Genomic DNA, 18455 nt, shown 5'->3' with positions numbered 1-18455 from the left:
CTACAGCATCAGAGTGACTGTTATCAAGGTGAGACCTGATCCAAGAAACAAACGGGGTGAATTCAGGTTGACTGGGACAAATAAATCAATAAAAACAGTCTGCAGATCTTTTTACTTCATATCCTGTATTTATATAATTTTCCAGACTGTGCTGTGTTCATGTCCCTGTAATATGGGATGGTTGGCTTGATGTTTTTAGTCAGTCTGCTGGGGATAAAAGTGTCGAATGAAAATGGGAATGAAGGAAAAATGTCTGAAGCTTCTTTAGAATATTATAAACACACATTAACTCATCTCATCTCATTATGAAAATATCAGAAATGTGTCGTGTGTTGGGGATTTTGTTTAAATTAATGGTGTGGAAACTGTCCCAATATACTAGTATTTGAATTCACTCTAATGAGAGAGAGAGAGAGAGAGAGAGAGAGAGAGATGAATATCCAGGATACTTTGATTTCATTACATAATGAACAAAAACAATATATTTCTGTCCCACATGACAAATGGCACTTTTGTGATCTAATCAGATTAAAATTGTGATTTCAGGTGAAATGAAGACAGAAACTGCGAACGGAAACGAGTTTGGTTTTCTCTCTGTTTCTTCATGATACTGTTCTGAGTTATACTTTCTGCTGTTGCCTACTCAAGTACTTTCCACGTATTTTATATCTGTAAATACCTTTTGGACATTTAAATGTTGGACTTTTTTCATGCTTTTACTCAAATCTCAAATAAAGGTCTTTGAAAAATATGCAGTTAAAAGTCTCATTGTTTTTTCCATCTTTATTTGAATCATTGTTGGCCTTGCAGTCGAGTGTTTATTTTAATCGGCTTCATTTTTCTAAACTGTTTCATTGGCAATCGTATTTCATTCAGTTTCTGTTCTGTAAATGGAGTAAAAGTGTTTTGTTCTCTGATTTATTCTTTTATGAAGCGAAAGTGTCTTGTGCATTTTTACAAAGGCTTTTTCATGTCACTGAGCAAACGAAGAGAATAAAAAACACTTTACATAAGAGGCAAAACACGGCAAGTCAATGATCTAATAATGGATGCAAACATTGCACTTCTTCCTGTGCAGGTGTGTTTCACTCCATCTCAGAGATCTCATCTCATCTCATTATCTCTAGCCGCTTTATCCTTCTACAGGGTCGCAGGCAAGCTGGAGCCTATCCCAGCTGACGACGGGCGAAAGGCGGGGTACACCCTGGACAAGTCGCCAGGTCATCACAGGGCTGACACATAGACACAGACAACCATTCACACTCACATTCACACCTACGGTCAATTTAGAGTCACCAGTTAACCTAACCTGCATGTCTTTGGACTGTGGGGGAAACCGGAGCACCCGGAGGAAACCCACACGGACACGGGGAGAACATGCAAACTCCACACAGAAAGGCCCTCGCCGGCCACGGGGCTCAAACCCAGGACCTTCTTGCTGTGAGGCGACAGCGCTAACCACTACACCACCGTGCCGCCCCCATCTCAGAGATACAGATGATTTTCACTTCTTCATTTGGAAGATTGTGCCGTTTATCTTTGGCCTGCTTGTTGCCTCACTGCTGCTTCCATCCACTGGTTGCTGTGCTCGCTGAAGCCTGTCCTGCTCTCCTCTCCTCTAACCACACCACAAAACACCACACACTGTCAAACACACAAAGAATTATACTGATGTTGTTCTTTAAATTAATCATGCAAAAAACTAAGAGGAGAGCAAGATCAAACACACACAGAGTGATTACTGTGATAAATCCGACACTTCATAGTAAACAAAGAATTATTTGTCATTAGTTGTTCCATTGAGTTCTGCTTTTAAAAAACTCCCACAAACAACCAAATAAACACAGAATGAGTCAAAAGAAAAAGGGAAAAAAAACCCTTATGAACTAATCCTCACTTCCAATCTCACAAACTCGTCTCGCTTGCTCTGTCGATGAGATTTATTATGATCAGTCATGCAGATGAAATAAACACTGGTCGAACTTTTAACTCTGGTGATGAGGTTGTTTGGCTTTGCTGTAACTTTGGGGGCAGAAAACTAAAAGAAAGGATGTTGCAAATTTCCAAGAACAAAAAAAAATTACCAAGTTTTGATTTTGTTCTTTTGCAATGTCAGATTATTGAAGTGAAAATGAAATATTTTTGATTTAACAGAAACAGACAGTAAATCTGCTGATATTCATTCGCTAATGAGGCTCTGGCACGTTGTGCTCAATATGTTTTTCTCGCTTGTCTCTCACCAAACCCAGGATCTGATGGGCCAGGAGTTTTAAAAAGTGCTGAAAAATAAAATATAACTTTCAATTATTTATCCATAGAACAAACAGAAGTGCCATCTTCTCTGATTTGTGCCAGGTGCTTTTAAACAGAGTTCCTTGTGGTGTATGGGATGCAGTCATATTTCTAATGACATCATCATCATCATGAAGCTTATTGTCCAATATCACAGTTTGAGTTCCTGATGAAGTGTTGTTGTGCCAGTGTTTTAACACAACAAAAGAAGAAGAAACTTTGAGGAAGTTTGACTCATCACTAAATCTATCAATAATATAAACGTCATGCACTTGAATTGCTTGTATCTCGCTGTTTATAGGTCAGCCTGTGACTGAGCCCAACATCACCATCAGCATCACGACAGCAGATGACATCATTCGTCTGCTTTGTTGGTTGGATGGTTTTCGTCCGAAAAATGTGACTGTCGAGTGGTACAAGGGTAAGGAGCTGCTCCGAGAGAAATCAAATCTGAAAGTATTCGAAGCTTCCAGCAAAGGAGAAAAGATGTTTGCTGCACTCCGTGAACTCAGCATTAATACAGAGCAATGGAACGAAGGGACAGAGTTCACCTGTCAGGCCACACACACAATTCCAAGACCTTCAAACAAACATGGAGCAAGTGTAAAGGTCAGTTCCGCAGAAGGAAAATGCAAAATAAAAACCTTCCATGATGTTCAAGTTGAAGTGAACAATCTTGCGCTGATATATTGCAGCTCATCCGACAACCAAACCGCTGATACGTCTGGAGAAACCTCATCTCGTGTCAGTATTGACAGATTCAGAAGTAACAGTCTCCTGTGTTGTTGAGACTATGTTCAACACCCAAGTGTCATGGCTTGTAGACAGAAAGGAAAAGAAGGACAAGACGAGCACAGAAGAGACGAGACTGGGCAAGACGGTCAGCAATCTGACCATCTCTACAGCAGACTGGAAAACCGTGCAGAAAATCACATGCATCGCTAAACATCCATGTTTCAACAAAGTAGAGGAGACAATCAATACTACAGGTAAGGATATAATGGATATAATTTCAACTTGTATTTCTAATCTTTATGTTCATTTATATTGCAAGAAGCAAGATACAAAAGGCCACACTTTACAACTTGATGTGTGACGGGATTGTCCAGGTTGCCTCACATACAGTACATTAGTGATTAAAAGAGTAGATACATGAATTTAGATACATGGGGATCATCCTCAACTGGTTCCACTTTGGAAAAGTCACTTAAAATATTTTAATTTCATCGAAAATGTGAAATGACAAACCTTTCCCTGATGTTCCTCAGAACCTGTGCAGAAAACTCCGACAGTGGTGATCAGGAGGATTCTTACAGACGGAGAGAAGGGAGACAGCGCGGTGCTGGTGTGTGCCGCAAGAGATCTGCCCTCTGGTGAGCTCGCCGTCACCCTCCAGGCCAACGAAGCCAAGCTCCCTGATGCTCAGTATGTGGACCTGCCCAAAGGCCAGGACACTCTGACTGCACGTTTCACTGTTTCCAAAACAACACGATCCAAAGACCAACGTTACACCTGTCAGATTCAGCAAAGCAGTACCAATAAGTGGGAGTCCAATTCTACAGGAAACATTTTTGGTGAGAAATATTTCAACCTCAATGTCTTTACTGTTTGAATATCGGTAATATTTACAGGAACAAATCAGTGGAGCCAGAAATGAAATCCTTCCAGTTTGTGCTCAAATGTTTGATCCTCTCTCCAGGTGACCCTTCAGTGGAACTTTCAGTTGTTTCCACTGTGGATAAATCTGCATCGAAGACACAAAAACTTCTTTGCTCTGGAACTGGACTTAATCCAAAGATCAAGTGGCTCCCCAAATCTGTGCTGAATGATCTCCGTGAAGTAACGGTGCAAGCAGACGGGCGTGTGAAAGTGTCCAGCGAGATATCGCTTCCACAGCAGGAGTGGAATAACGGAGGGGAATTTACATGTGAGGTCAGCGATCAGGATCACAAACCTGTTCAGAAGAGCACCAGTGTCTGTGCAGGTATTCGAATAAAGGACCACGTGTCCAAAAAGTTCATGATGTTGATACCAAATGTAGATCTTGTCGATGTCCGTCTCTAGACTAATATCATGTCTTTATCTCCAGTGACTCCAGCTTCTGCTCCGATGGCACAGGTTTACCTGTTGGGTCCCTCCATCAGTGATATGAGAGCCAAGGATTTGGTCCCCGTCACCTGTCTGCTGTTGGGCCGCAGGCTCAAGGACTTCTCCATTATTTGGAAAGTAGGAAAGGACAATTACTCTCAGAATGCGACCACACAAACTCCTAAAGAGCACAGCAATGGAACACAGAGCGTCCAAAGTGTTCTCAGCGTTCCGGCTGCAGAGTGGAAAAAGGACACAACTGTTTCCTGTGAGGTGCAACATCTCTGTTCCAAGAACGCACAGCAACACAACATCTCGAAAACCAGAGGCAAGTGCTCACAAACACTGACCTTTAAGGAACCATTTTATTGAGTTTTCTGTGAAAAGAGAAGAAAACCATTTCTGTGATTGACTCAGTTTCTGAAATTCATTATTTTTATGAATGTGAACAGCCATAAATATGATTTAGTCCATATCACATTGCATTCATTTATCACACACACACACACACACACACCTGACATCAGACTCCCAAAGCATGATGAGGGCTTCGGTGCCGCTTTTTCCAAAAATATAACACTTGGAGGCGTGCTCTGATAGGAAAATCATAAAAGCATGTCTCAAAGTGTCATGTTTATTCTTCTTTTATCACAGCAATTTGCCAACAATGACAATTTATTCATAAAAAAAAAAACCTACCGTGATACTTTATCCATTTGTAGTGAAATTAAATATTGTGGAATGGTTGCATAACAGGTTAGTTCTCACCCACAGCTATAAATGGTCGTCTTCTCACTTTCTCTTGAAGTTGCAGCTTTTGACTGAAAAGCTCTGAAAAACAGTATAACATCCATCCTTCAACTTAAAGCAACAGCTTTACCTCTGGCTGTTCCAAAGCACTGACACTGGCGTCTCCTTCCATGAACAGGAAACTTGACTATTTCAGTTTTGTGAAGCATTCTCTCCAAGTCCCTGTGAATTAGCTGTTACTTTTGTAATGATCATGGAATAGAAAGGTTGTATTAATATAAACCTGGGACTTGAACATCTGACCAATCAGAACAGAGAATTCAATCATGCGACTCTGATTAACTCGCAATAAATCTGTATTTCAAATCACTGTTAAAGAACTTCTGCGATTCTGAGTTGATGTTTGCTTTTTCATTTGTAGCCTCAGACCTCAAAAGTCCCACGGTCCGAATTGTCACTCCCAGTGACGACAACCTGTCAGGATTTCACAACACGACTCTTCTCTGCTTGATCGACGGCTTCCGCCCTGCTGATATCTCTGTGAGCTGAACGGTATCCGGCAAGATGAGTCTCGCTTCACCAACAGTCCAGTCGGTGTTCGCGCTGCGTGGGGCGATTATTCCATGCACAGCGCACTGATATTACCAGCATCCAAAAGGGAGGATGGTGTTTTTTCCTGTGCGGTCAGCCACAAGTCGTCTGAAAAACCAATCGTCGGCACGATAGACAGCATCTACGACCAGTAACATGTCACGTCCTGTCTCTGGTGGAAGCGGCTCGTTTCGTTGATTTGCTGTTTTCTTTGTTGATTTATTTGCATGTTTCTTGCAGCCTCTGTGAACGAACATCCTCCCTCTGTGGAGCTGCTGCAGGGTCGAGATGAGCTGGTGTGTCTGGTGTACGGTTTCAGCCCGTCAGCCATTCACGTCACCTGGCTCCTGAACAGTGTGAGCGTACAGCGTGAGGACAACACCAGCAGCTCTGCCAAAGGGCCTGATGGGAAATTCAGCATTAAAAGCCACCTGAATGTCCAGGCTGCTGAATGGGCACCTGGAGCCACGTACACATGCCATGTCAGGCATGTCACTGGCACCATCAATCGCAGCATCTCCAAAACAGGTGATTTATTTATTTCTGGAATCTATTAGCGTAGTCCTGGGATCGATCCTGTTTCATAAACAGTTCTGTTGAAGAATTCTATTGTCTTTGGTGTTTACTCAGATATCTATGAGTCAAATTTCAAATGACTCAACACCTCCTGACCAATCCGAATCAGTATAAGTGCATTTACTTCATCTGAGAGCAAAAGCACAAACTTTGCCCTTAATTTCATGAAGTTGAGACATGAAGCAGCTCTTTACTTCTCGGTTCTCCTTCAGTGACAAAATAACTCCACATCCTTTCTTCTTCCAGAATTTATTGAAGAGACGATATACTTTGATGAGAACAAGTCTGAAACTAGCACACTGGATCAGGCTGAGGAAACCTGGAACATGGCCTGTGCCTTCATCATCCTCTTCGTCATCTCTCTCATCTATGGATGTTCAGTGACTGGTCAAAGTGAAGACAACATGATCAGCTCTTTCGGGCGTCTTTTAGATGCCATAATCCTTACATTATGTCATGCTTTATTGCTGTATTGTTGTACTGGTTTGAATCTTTTTAATCTCCAAGTTGATAGATGCAAGTGAATAAAACAATAAAGAAGGAAAAAAATGAACTTGTTGCTTGATGATGGAAATTGGAGCTTTTTTCAGCTGTTTTTCTTTTTTCCCCTCTGAGTCTTGATGGACATATATTCAAATCCTTTCCTTAATTTGAATTACATTTGTACTCGTGTGTTTTTTTTATTTTTATTTTTTGTTAAATCTTTTGTTCACAAGATTAATTATTCACTATTTCACCAGAAGATGGAGACATGTCTCAAACTTTCAAATCAAAATATATATAATAAATGATTGAATCAAATGAAATTCAGACCACATGTACATCCCTGAGAATAAGACATGCAAAATTCTTTTTCACTTCCAACAACTCCATGTGTCTCATGTCCCAGGAAGATATTTAACGTTCAGTTTGTTCAGACTTTTGAAACTCAAAATAAAAAATCATGACAGTGTGTTATTAATCGCCTGAGATGATCAGTATTAGTCCATGACTCTACTACTGCTAGTCTGACAAAATATCAACATGAAAATGACATTAACACGTAGACAATTCTCTCCAGTCCAGAGCTGACAGCACACACACACACTTCATATTGTGAAGTACACTTGGCCTTTTGTACATCACCTGCCTCTCACATGATGAGTGAAATATTACACTTTGTTGCCTAAACTTCACACTGTACAGTTTGAAAGAACCACATGTGGATCACCAAAAACAGAGTTTCTCCAGCCTTTACAGAGTGAAAGACTTTCCATGGAGTCTAGATCAATTCCCAATTTAACCTTTCCTTAGTCCATCAGCAAGCACCTGATATTTTATGTCCATATATTTTATTAGTGAAAGCTTGTTTGTTGAATTCTTGCCCATGTGTATTCCTGTGTAACATTTAATCATGAACTCATTGTGGCTTGAATCTGAACAGCTTGAACTAATTTGATTAACAAAGCAGAAAACTTGAACGCTTGATTGAGCTCACTTCTTCACGTGTGCGTTTTGGTGTGTATAGAGATCTTGCAGTCACGTGACCGGAAAGTACACAGCCGCCATCTTGTCGGTAAAAAACACAGCTGAATACTGCTGCACTCGTGTACAGAATGGATCAATTTCAACCAACGGACTTCACGGCTCATTTTTCTAATGAACAGATAACTAGATATATGTCTAAAATAAACGATCTACAGATTAGTGACCCTTATGGCTTACCGGACGTAGTTTTCATGACCGTGTCAGTGGATATTGAACTGCCAGAGGTGGAATACCCAGACGTGTATAATTACCTCATTAACTTTCCCTCGCTGTTCAGTGGTGAAGCACTGCGTGCTTATAAATCTCTGGACAGTTATCTTTACAGAAATTCAGGATTTGTCAGCGACTCAGATGTGGCATCTTGTAAACAAGAAAATAACAATCCTCCTTGGACAGGTAAGTCACTTAAGTATTGAGTATAGCACTGACCAGCCGATTATAGAATAGAATAAGGTAATTCCAGCTGTAATTCCAAATCGTCCGTCTTGTTTACCATGGATCTGGCGTTGGAGAGGTAAAGGCTTAGTAGTGGAGATTTGAGGGGCTGTTTTCTGAGCTTAGTCAACAGGCCGGCTCTACCTGCAGCCTCGCTTTTGCTTCCGCTCCCGACGCCGCCTCCTTCGCTTCCGATAACAATCCACGGAGACCCTGCTGGTCTCGCTATCTCATCCGGAATGTTGTGCATGTGATGGAAATCACTACAAACCGTCATTTTCTGCTGGAAACCAATGTCCAGTAAGTCTATACGGATATTGAAGTCTGATACAGATGAACAACACGCAAAAATACACACACAAAACATAAACGTGCACAGGTAGGGAGAGCTTGTAGCTGCAGCTGTTGTAGTAGAATTGTATATAGTAGGGTTTTCCAGAAGAAAAGGTAGAAGTAGAAGCAGAACCAGAAGGGGGAAATATGGCGTTTGACCGACAAGATGGCGTCTGTCACAATCTGGATCGGCTGTGACATCACATGCACGTGCTCCACCTGTGTGTTGCTTCAGGCTCTGATAGTCACAGCTGCAGAGAGAAGAGATTAGGAACTGTGAATCGAAACTTTATGCAAGAAAATTTGCATTTCAAATGGCCTCCATGTAAATGACCATTCACGTAATTTATTACACTTTTACTCTCCTGATACATTTTGTCCATCGTTCTGCTTCACTCAGTCTTCATCTGTGTAGACCTGCAATTGTTTTAAATTAGTGATAAAGTAGTCTTTGTTTCCTACAAGGTGACCATGGAGTTGAATTCCATTGTATTGTGCAGTAAAGAAATTAGACGCAACTAAAATGCAACAGAATATATTTTGATCATACACATGTAATATACAAAATGTAAAAAAAAATCAAATATAAATCGCATTTATACACTTACTAACAGTGTAATATGTCATTTAAACTGTAGGTCAGTGTATTATTATAAGTAAAGCATCTATCACGGTTACAGTCACAGGAACAGGATGCATCTGTTCTCCAACCCACACTGCCACCTGTGCTTTCTTTCTCCAAAAATGAAAAATCTAAAACCAACCACAGATCACCTGTTCATTCTTAATGTCAAAAACATGAAACAAACTCTGTTTTCATCATTTGTCACATTTTCTCACTCACCATCCTGTTCAATGTGTGGGCGACCATGTGTTCATGGGTCAAAATTTCCAGTCATTTCATACATTTTGATCTGGACATAATCATGTTTAACTGTGCATTTTTAATGGCATGAGTCCTTTTTGTCACCATGAACTAATTTTATATACATTACCTGAGGACATGGAGACAATGGCAACAACATACTTCCTGGAAAATCAGACAAGTTTTTCAAGAATTACTTTGATTTAAAAATGTTAAATATCTACATGAGTTCAGTTAAAAATGGCTTTAATGCGGATTGTTTTTGTTGGAAAAAATAGATAGTTTCTCTTGTGGAATTTCTGCAAATAATTTTTGCTCATTTTCTTCTGGGTGCCAATAATTCTGGCAGGCACTGTAGCTGGTGTTGAATCATTAAGGCTCTGAGGCTTTTTATGACTCATGATCTACAGGGCTCTTGTTAAGATTAAGGCTGGTTTGTGTTTTCTTCTTTGAGAATTCACTTCAGTCCATGTGTTGAGGCTGTTTCAGTCAGTCAGTGCGTTTACATGCACATAGAGAAAATAGAATTTCTGCCGTAGCTCGACTGAAATCAAAGTTCTAAATGCCATGGAAACACCTTAGCTCGGCTGAAATCGAGCCGAACTGGATTTCTCGTAATCGAGCTACGTGACCTAGATTATGCGATTGTAGCCGAGTTACTTACTGCATGTAAACCCTATTGAGTTACGTAGTCGAGCTACTTACTTCAGCACTGCCCCTTCGGGAAGTGACGAGTGACGAGACCACAGGCGGGAAACACAACAGCCTCGGTCTGCATGACACTTCACCTTAGCCGCCACTTTATTAGGAACACTTGTCTGGGCATGTACGCACCCATTTCCAATTAGTTGGTAAGTTATTAGCATGCTAACAGTTAATATGTTCACCATTACAGATCAACTTCAACTGAGTTGCCATTTTATTAGGAACACTTCTGTTCATACATAAACACTCTTCTTGTGAACACAGAACTGATAACTTTGTTTATACTCTTGAATAGCTCTTCTTCCTGACAACAACTGGAAGTGTACCAACACGATGGGGCGTGTAGCGCCACCTGTGGCTCGCGTGCACAATGTACCTCACACAATAGCTCGATTTCCTTGTGTGCATGTAGGACTGGATTTCTCTGGCACCCCTGCTGGGACCCTTAGCTCGATTACCGACAGTAGCTCGATTTGGATGTGCATGTAAACGCACCGACTGACTGACCTGTAAAGTGTCTAGATATTCATTAACTGATAGCAGCTACTATACAAACTGCATCCGACAACCTACAGGAAAAACTCTGGAGTGGATCGGACAGATATGTGGTCGCAGTAACACTTACTACAGTGAGAAATTGAAAAGCCAGTTTCAGGTTTCCAGAGACACGTTGTGATATCACGAGAGGTTGACTGGCTCTCAGTGGGACCCTTCAGTTAGTGCCAGGACACAAAGGTTAGAATAAATCAAGATTTTTAATGTGATACCAGGAGATTAAACAGAAAAGGTATCTCAAATTCCCATGCTCAAATGAGGATTGATTCCCAAAAGTCAAACTCAAACAATGTCTCTGGCTTTAGAATAACAAAATTATAGGTAGCTTCCCTTCAGTCCAATATCCTTTTCCCAGAACAAGCAAAATCTTCCACCTTACTTTGAGTCCAGTCAACAATCCCTGTGGTCTTCAGCCCAGTGGCAGTCCAGTAGCAGGCATTCATAACACAGGTAAGTATTTCAGTACAAAATCCCTCAGGTAAGAATTCCAGATAAGCATTTCAATGAATACTCCGCCCAGCAGGATCCACTCAGCAATGAGAGTCCATGAACCTCTCTCCTTCCAGCTCCACATTCACAGAGTTTTGAGCTCTCACAAAGCCCTCTTGCTCATTAGGCCATCATTGGCCACAGGTGTGTTGCCGGGTTGTGTGCTGAGGGGTGAAGTTCCCAACTCCACCACCAGATGGCGTTATAGCTGCTTATGGTTGGAGCCATCTACGTGGAATATAGCGCCCCTCCAAGACGCAGCCTCTCGGGATGTCACAACGTCTAGCAGCACAGTAACATTAACACGGCAGAACATGCAGACTGAAGACACAGCTGTGTATTACTGCGCTCGTCAAACACAGTGAGACAAATCAACAACATCCCTGTACAAAAACACTCAGGACTTACAAAGAATGTATCAGCAAAAACAATACTCTCCCAGTACATTGTTTCATGCTGAAACCTTTCTGTTTCTCAGACGTGTTGGAGAACCCCAACTGGACTCTGAGTACGATTTCAGTTTTGCTCAAATAAAGCAACAGTGAATTGATGTGTTTGTGTCCTGCCACACATTAAGACACATTACAGTGGTGTGCTGTTTTCAGAAAATAATCTACATTGTTTTGATGTGATGTAAACTGACATGAAGAGGAGTTACTGTTCAAAGTTGATTTCCAGTAACAGCACGTCCTCAAGTCTTTTATTCACCAATGCGTTTTCAATATTATATGAAAAGTTACTGTCAGTGAGGTTTATCAAGGAGGCTTTTTTTTTTTAATTGCTTCAGACTCGCAGTGACACAGAACATTAGATTCCCCCTCCAAAAACTTTTGGACACATCAGAGATGTCCTCTCATTGCAACTAATAAACCATCTCAGTCACACTTTTCCTTTCTTCCACTGTAATCAAGTTTTTAAAGTTTGTGTCATTTTTAATCACAGTTTGTTTTTAATAATAATGTTCTCACTTATGTTATCACAGCTATAAACAGTCATTCTCACACCAATCTCTGTTGCCTCTCCCTTGAATACTGAGAAATCACGGTGCTAAAAAACATCCTGATCGTTACAAAGTGCTGATGCTGGAGAATCTGTAAATGCTCGATCAGTTGGATCAGGTGTGTTTGGAGGAGGGAAAACTCCAAACTGTGCAAGACAAAACCTCATTTGTACAATATGCATGTCAGTCTCAGTCTCCTCTCTTTTTCTCATCAAGTCAGGAACTGAGAGGTAATAAAAAATCTCTGTGAGCTGTGGAGATTCAAGAGCAGTCGCCGTACAGCTGCCAGTCCAAATGCCATGAGCTCCATCTCTCTCCTGCTGTTTCTGACAGCTGCATCCTGTAAGTGCAGTTCTCACTCACTGAAATTACTTTCTGTTTCATTGTGCATCTCTTATGGATCTGAAAAATCATTGATTGTGTTCAAAATAAAACATTTTATTCCATTAATCTTTCTAGGTGTGAATTCGGTTGAATTTACTCAGTCTGATAATATAGTTGTACGACCTGGAGAGGCATTTACAGTACCATCTCCTGTAAATTCTCTGGGTTTTCAATCTCCAGCTACTGTCCTCACTGGATTTGACAAACACCATCCAAGACTCTGGAATGGATTGGATATGTGTGTAGCAGCAAGTCTTCTGTAAAAGACTCCCTCAAGAGTAACATCAGTTTCTCTGCAGACGTCTCCAGCAGCAGTGTTTTTAAAGGGGCAACATTTTCAGGCGCAGGACACAGCTGTGTATTACTGCGCATGAGAGACACACTCATTCACATTACTGGTGCAGCTGGACAAAAACCAGGGTTGTGCTGAGTTCACTTCAGGGTGTGTTTAGTCAAATCACTCCGTGAACATTGGACAAAGACCTGAGTGAACATTTAGAAATTATCTTTTCGACCTTTATGTGGTCGCTTGATTGAACAGAAAAAATAAATAAATCTATAAAACCTCTGAAATACTGTATTCTGGCACAGACTGTTCCAGTTCCATTCTCGGCCACTAGGGGGCAGTGTGGAATAGCAGATGCAAGATGGTGGTGCAGATACTGTAGTTGCTGCGGCCCGGAGCTCTCAAAACAGATGCAACTTTTTATTTTATTTTATCGTTTTTAACCTTGTTTTAGTAAGGATTAGCAACAGTCTACAATCAGTGAGAGCATGCACTGTTTACAGTCCGGAAGAACTCATCGATATTGGACTGGAAGGCTTTATTCCTCCACCACCCACGGATATCCCTGAAGAACTACTTAGAACCACTGTGCCTGCGTGGGTAAACAACCGAGCCAAGTCACACCATCGTCGGAGGAGATACAGGAGAAAGAAGCGGGGTAAGAGAGGCGGCATCCAGATGAGGCTGAAGAACTGCCCTCACAAACCTCCACTCCCCAGCCTAGTCCTCGCGAACACCCAGTCCTTAACCAGCAAGATGGACGAGTTGAGACTCAGGATCTCGACACAGAAGTGGAACAGCTGTGCCCTACTCTTCACGGAGACATGGCTAAGCGCTAACATCCCCGACTCGGCTATTCAGATTGCCGGCTGGACTGTATACCGGGCCGACCAAACTGCTAACTCCGGCAAGGACAAAGGTGGAGGTGTGTGTACTTACGTGAGTAACTCTTGTTGCACCTGTGTTATTATTATAGAACATTATTGCTCTCTGGACTTGGAGTTTATTTCTCTGCAGTGCAGACCATTTCATCTCCCAAGAGAATTCACCACGGTGTTTCTCCTCACTGTTTACATTCCTCCCCAAGCTAACGCTAAGATGGCACTGAGCAAACTTTATGACAGCATCAGCGACTTGCAAAACTCTCACCCCGACGCTGTGTTCATTATAGCTGGAGACTTTAACCATGCTAAATTGAAGTCTGTTTTGCCTAATTTCTATCAGTTTGTGGATTTTCCAACCAGAGGAAAGAATACACTAGACGTTGTTTACTGTAACATTGCCAACGCATACAAAGCATCCCCCTCCCCCCACCTCGGACGCTGCGACCACATCCCTCTGTTCTTGACCCCTGCATATAAGCCTCTCATTGCCAGGTCAAAGCCCACTAGCCAGATCATCAGAGTCTGGCCTGAAGGAGCTACTGAATGCTTGCAAGACTGTTTTGAGGACACTGACTGGGAACTTTTTAATTCGATCTCTACCTTGGATAGACAATCAGACCTAAATACATATGCATCTTCTGTTCTGGACTACATTAGCTTCTGTGTAGACAATGTCACCACCCACAAGACCATTCGCACCTTTCTAAATCACAAGCCCTGGATGAACAGACAAGTCCAGAACCTGCTGGCAATCAGAGACAAGGCTTTTCACTCCAGTGACCAGGCAGCCTACACAGTAGCCAGGGCCAACCTGAAGAGGGGCATCAGGGAAGCTAAGCGCTCCTATAAAGAAAAAATAGAGCAACACTTTGTGGACTCTGACCCCAGACGCATGTGGCAGGGCATCAAATCCTACACTGACTACAAGAGCACCAACCCCTGTCTGCCCAGCTCTCACAACCCAACCCTCCCTGATGACCTCAACAAATTCTTTGCACGGTTTGATGAGGGACCCATTCCCCAACCCCCCACTGAACTTATGGACACTGCATCACATGCACTGGTGCTAAGCGAACACGAGGTTAGGCGGGCCCTCGGCAGCATTAACCCTCGCAAAGCACCAGGACCAGACAGAGTTCCCGGAAAGGTCCTAAAATACTGTGCAGGCCAACTAAGCACAGTCCTCACTAACCTGTTCAACATCTCCCTGGACCAAGCTGCAGTCCCCACCTGCTTCAAAACCAGCACCATTGTTCCTGTCCCCAAGCAGGCGGCCATCAAGTCCCTGAACGACTATCGCCCAGTAGCACTCACACCCATTGTGATGAAGTGCTTTGAACGACTGGTGCTAGCTTACATCAAATCCAACACCCCCCCATTCCTCGACCCACATCAGTTTGCATACAGGACCAACAGATCAACGGAGGACAGCATTTCATTGTTCCTTCACACTGCCCTCTCACACCTGGAGGAACCAAACAGTTATGTGCGTATGCTATTCATTGACTACAGCTCAGCGTTTAACACCATCCCCCCTCTCAAGCTGGCCATTAAGCTGTACAACCTTGGCTTCAGTCCCCAGCTCTGCAGATGGATACTGGACTTCCTCAGTAACAAAACTCAGTCTGTGTGCATGGGCAAACTCCACTCAAGACCCATCACCCTGAACACAGGTGTGCCGCAGGGATGTGTGCTCAGCCCCCTTCTCTACTCCCTCTTCACACATGACTGTTCCTAAGCACAGCACGAACACAATCATGAAGTTTGCTGACGACACAACCGTGATTGGCCTGATCTCCAACAACAACGAGTCGGCCTACAGGGAAGAGGTGGAGCACCTGGCACACTGGAGCCAAGACAACAACATGGCCCTGAACTCCAACAAGATGAAGGAGGTGAGTTTGGACTTCAGGCAGCGTGGCCAGGGTGACCACCACCAATCCATCAGCATTGGAGGGGAGTCAGTGGAGGTGGTGCAGAGCTTTAGGTTCCTGGGAGTTCACATCAGCCAGGACCTGTCATGGACCACCAACACCTCGGCAATAGCCAAAAAGGGGGCCCAAAGGCTGCACTTCCTGCGGACACTGAAGAAGGCCCAACTACCACAAAATCTGCTCATCAATTTCTACCGCTGCACCATTGAATCAGTCATTACATACTGCATTACATCATGGTACTCCAACTGCACCTCCGACAACAAGAAGACGCTACAGCGCATCATTAAAACGGCACAGAGGATCATTGGCAGCCAACTCCCCATACTTGAGGAGATTCATCACACACGCTGCACAAACAGAGCAATAAACATATTGAAGGATCACACACACCCCGGTCACAGGCTCTTCACCATGCTGCCATCTGGCAGACGCTTCAGGACGTTGCGCAGCCGCACTACAAGACTGAAGAACAGTTTCTATCCCACCGCCATCAGACTTTTGAACTCCATGCGTCACCTGCCCCCCCTCATTACTTCAGGACGTGCTGAACTGTGAGATGCCAGTGGTCCCCCCAGGCTGGGAAACCTGGAAGACGTGTGTGTGCCTGTAGCCGCAGGCTGTGTGTGCGCGTGTGCGTGTGTGTGATGGGGGTGGGGGTAGGGGGGGGTGTCTGTCCAATAGTGACCATTGTCTGTCCAATAGTGTGATCACTGTATTAGGACATTACTGATACTGACCCCTGCTTTCCTGGACTGTGCAGTGGGGACTATGGAATAGGACCCTGTGCATTGGTCTGGGTAGCTATATTGCATTCTGTGGCCACAGTTTTGTAATGTAATATGATGACTCACTTGCACCTTATTTATTACTATTACTATTTATACCTCTACTTTTATCTTACCAACTGTGTGTGTGTATGGGTATGTGTCCCATACCAACATTAATCTACCTCTACTGCGCTGCTAACTTGGTCAGTGAATACCTGAACCCTGCACCTATTTATTATTTATCTTAATTTTATATCATCACTTCCAACCTTACCAGCACATTTGATTGTATATATTTATTGTGGATTTTTATATTTTCTATATATATATTTTAAATATTGATGTACAGCACCTATATTGCTGAACTACTTAACTTACGTATTACTTTTATGGGCATCTGTGGGCTGTTTCTAAACAACATCTCACTGTACTTGTATGGTGACAATAAAGTACTACTACTACTACATACTGTACAGTCCCAGTCCTGCACAAGTGAGAGCTAAATAACATGCATCTGAACTCAAAGACATTCAACTAAATTTAAGTTAAACCAGTTTGTGATATTCGAATAAATGTTTGTTGGACTGGGAAAACACTTCCCGTGGTCAGATTAGGACATTGTCTCACATAGATATTTCTGATAACTGCAGACTTTCTTTTCCTGAACTGTTTCTCTTTTGCATGGACCTCAACTACAAGTAAAGTTCTCGCAGTTCAAGATTTCATTCTGACTGTGGTGCAGGAACATCGCAGACATTTTCATCTCCAGAATCTGATTAGAAACTGAATTGTTTTAACTCATGTCCATTTCACTGTGGCATGTAATGATCCAACAATGTGATAAATGTGTGTCATTCACTGTGTGAGGAAATTACACTCACTGACTGTTGTTCCCATCTCAGATCTTGGCCAGACCACTCCACATATATTTGTGAGGTTCATTCTGATTTAAAACTTGACATAAACCCTTTCTGAATATCCAGAATAGACAGTAATACACACAGTATATACTGAAATATCCAATGAATACAGACAAGTTGAAAGCATAAAAAATAGATGGATTTTAAAAAAGTCCATTTGGACCAACATTTGGCCAGAAGTGCAACTTATTTTTATATTTTCCATAATCAGTCAAATCTACTCAATCTTTCTCCTTGTCCTGGATTTATTTATCCTCAACAGAAATTAAAAATGTTATGTCATGATGCTTTATGGCCTGTGAGGGGCACTCTTTCTCAATTTACACAACAACCACCCAACATGTTCAGGTTCAACAGACTGAAATGGTGCAATAAATATTAGCACGTCTTCCAAAGTCACCATATCGATCTGCAGCACTGATTTGAAGCGATGATATTAAACACTGACATGAGGCCTGTATAGGAATTGACCCTGTTCTGTGTAAACACAAGAGAACTCCACTGTATGTCATTAAAATCATATTTTACATTTTTCAGATTGGAACAGGTGGGGCAGCAAACCTTTAACTTTGATAGTGTAAAAGCAAACATTTTCTTTTTTAACATGAAACTACTGTTTTTCATCATCAGACACTGAATCATACACATCGAGCTCCATGTTTCTCTTTTGTCTGAGGGGTGTATATTCTTCAAGAAATTCCTCTGTAATCATGAGACTGTGAATACTGCATGTATTGGTATCTCTTTATTCAGCTCTCTATCTAAGATAAGGAGTGTCTCGATGCAAATGTCCTTTCCTGTTATATATTTAAGCAGTGAAGACCAAGAGCTTTTACTTCTTCTGCTTCAACACACACCATGATCTCTACATCCCTCCTGCTGCTGCTGCTGGCAGCCGTACACTGTAAGTGTTTTTACATTTGACATTTAAAACATTTTTTATTGCTTTTTCTTTTTCCAATATTAAAATAACTTTTCTTTCCCAGGTGTTCACTGTATTGAGCTGATCCAGACCGGATCCACAGTATTAACCCCTGGTCAGTCACTGACTCTGACCTGTAAAGTGTCTGG

General features: G+C 42.2%; 1 protein-coding gene across 1 annotated transcript in view; it reads left to right on the top strand.

Annotated features, from left to right (window-relative positions):
• The window catches only part of LOC132869408 (uncharacterized), a 106012-nt gene extending 90514 nt beyond the window's left edge, over positions 1-15498 (top strand). The window contains 9 exon segments of the mRNA XM_060902728.1: positions 3561-3866; positions 3992-4276; positions 4382-4708; positions 5558-5671; positions 5674-5867; positions 5961-6249; positions 6544-6690; positions 13331-13801; positions 13853-15498. Coding sequence (XP_060758711.1) covers positions 3561-3866; positions 3992-4276; positions 4382-4708; positions 5558-5671; positions 5674-5867; positions 5961-6249; positions 6544-6690; positions 13331-13801; positions 13853-15498 — 3779 coding nt within the window.
• Positions 15499-18455: the final 2957 nt, after the last annotated feature.

This window comes from Neoarius graeffei, chromosome 20 (assembly GCF_027579695.1).
Source record: "Neoarius graeffei isolate fNeoGra1 chromosome 20, fNeoGra1.pri, whole genome shotgun sequence".
In the NCBI taxonomy this organism is placed as follows: Eukaryota; Metazoa; Chordata; class Actinopteri; order Siluriformes; family Ariidae; genus Neoarius; species Neoarius graeffei.
This window is presented reverse-complemented; position numbering and strand designations above follow the sequence as displayed.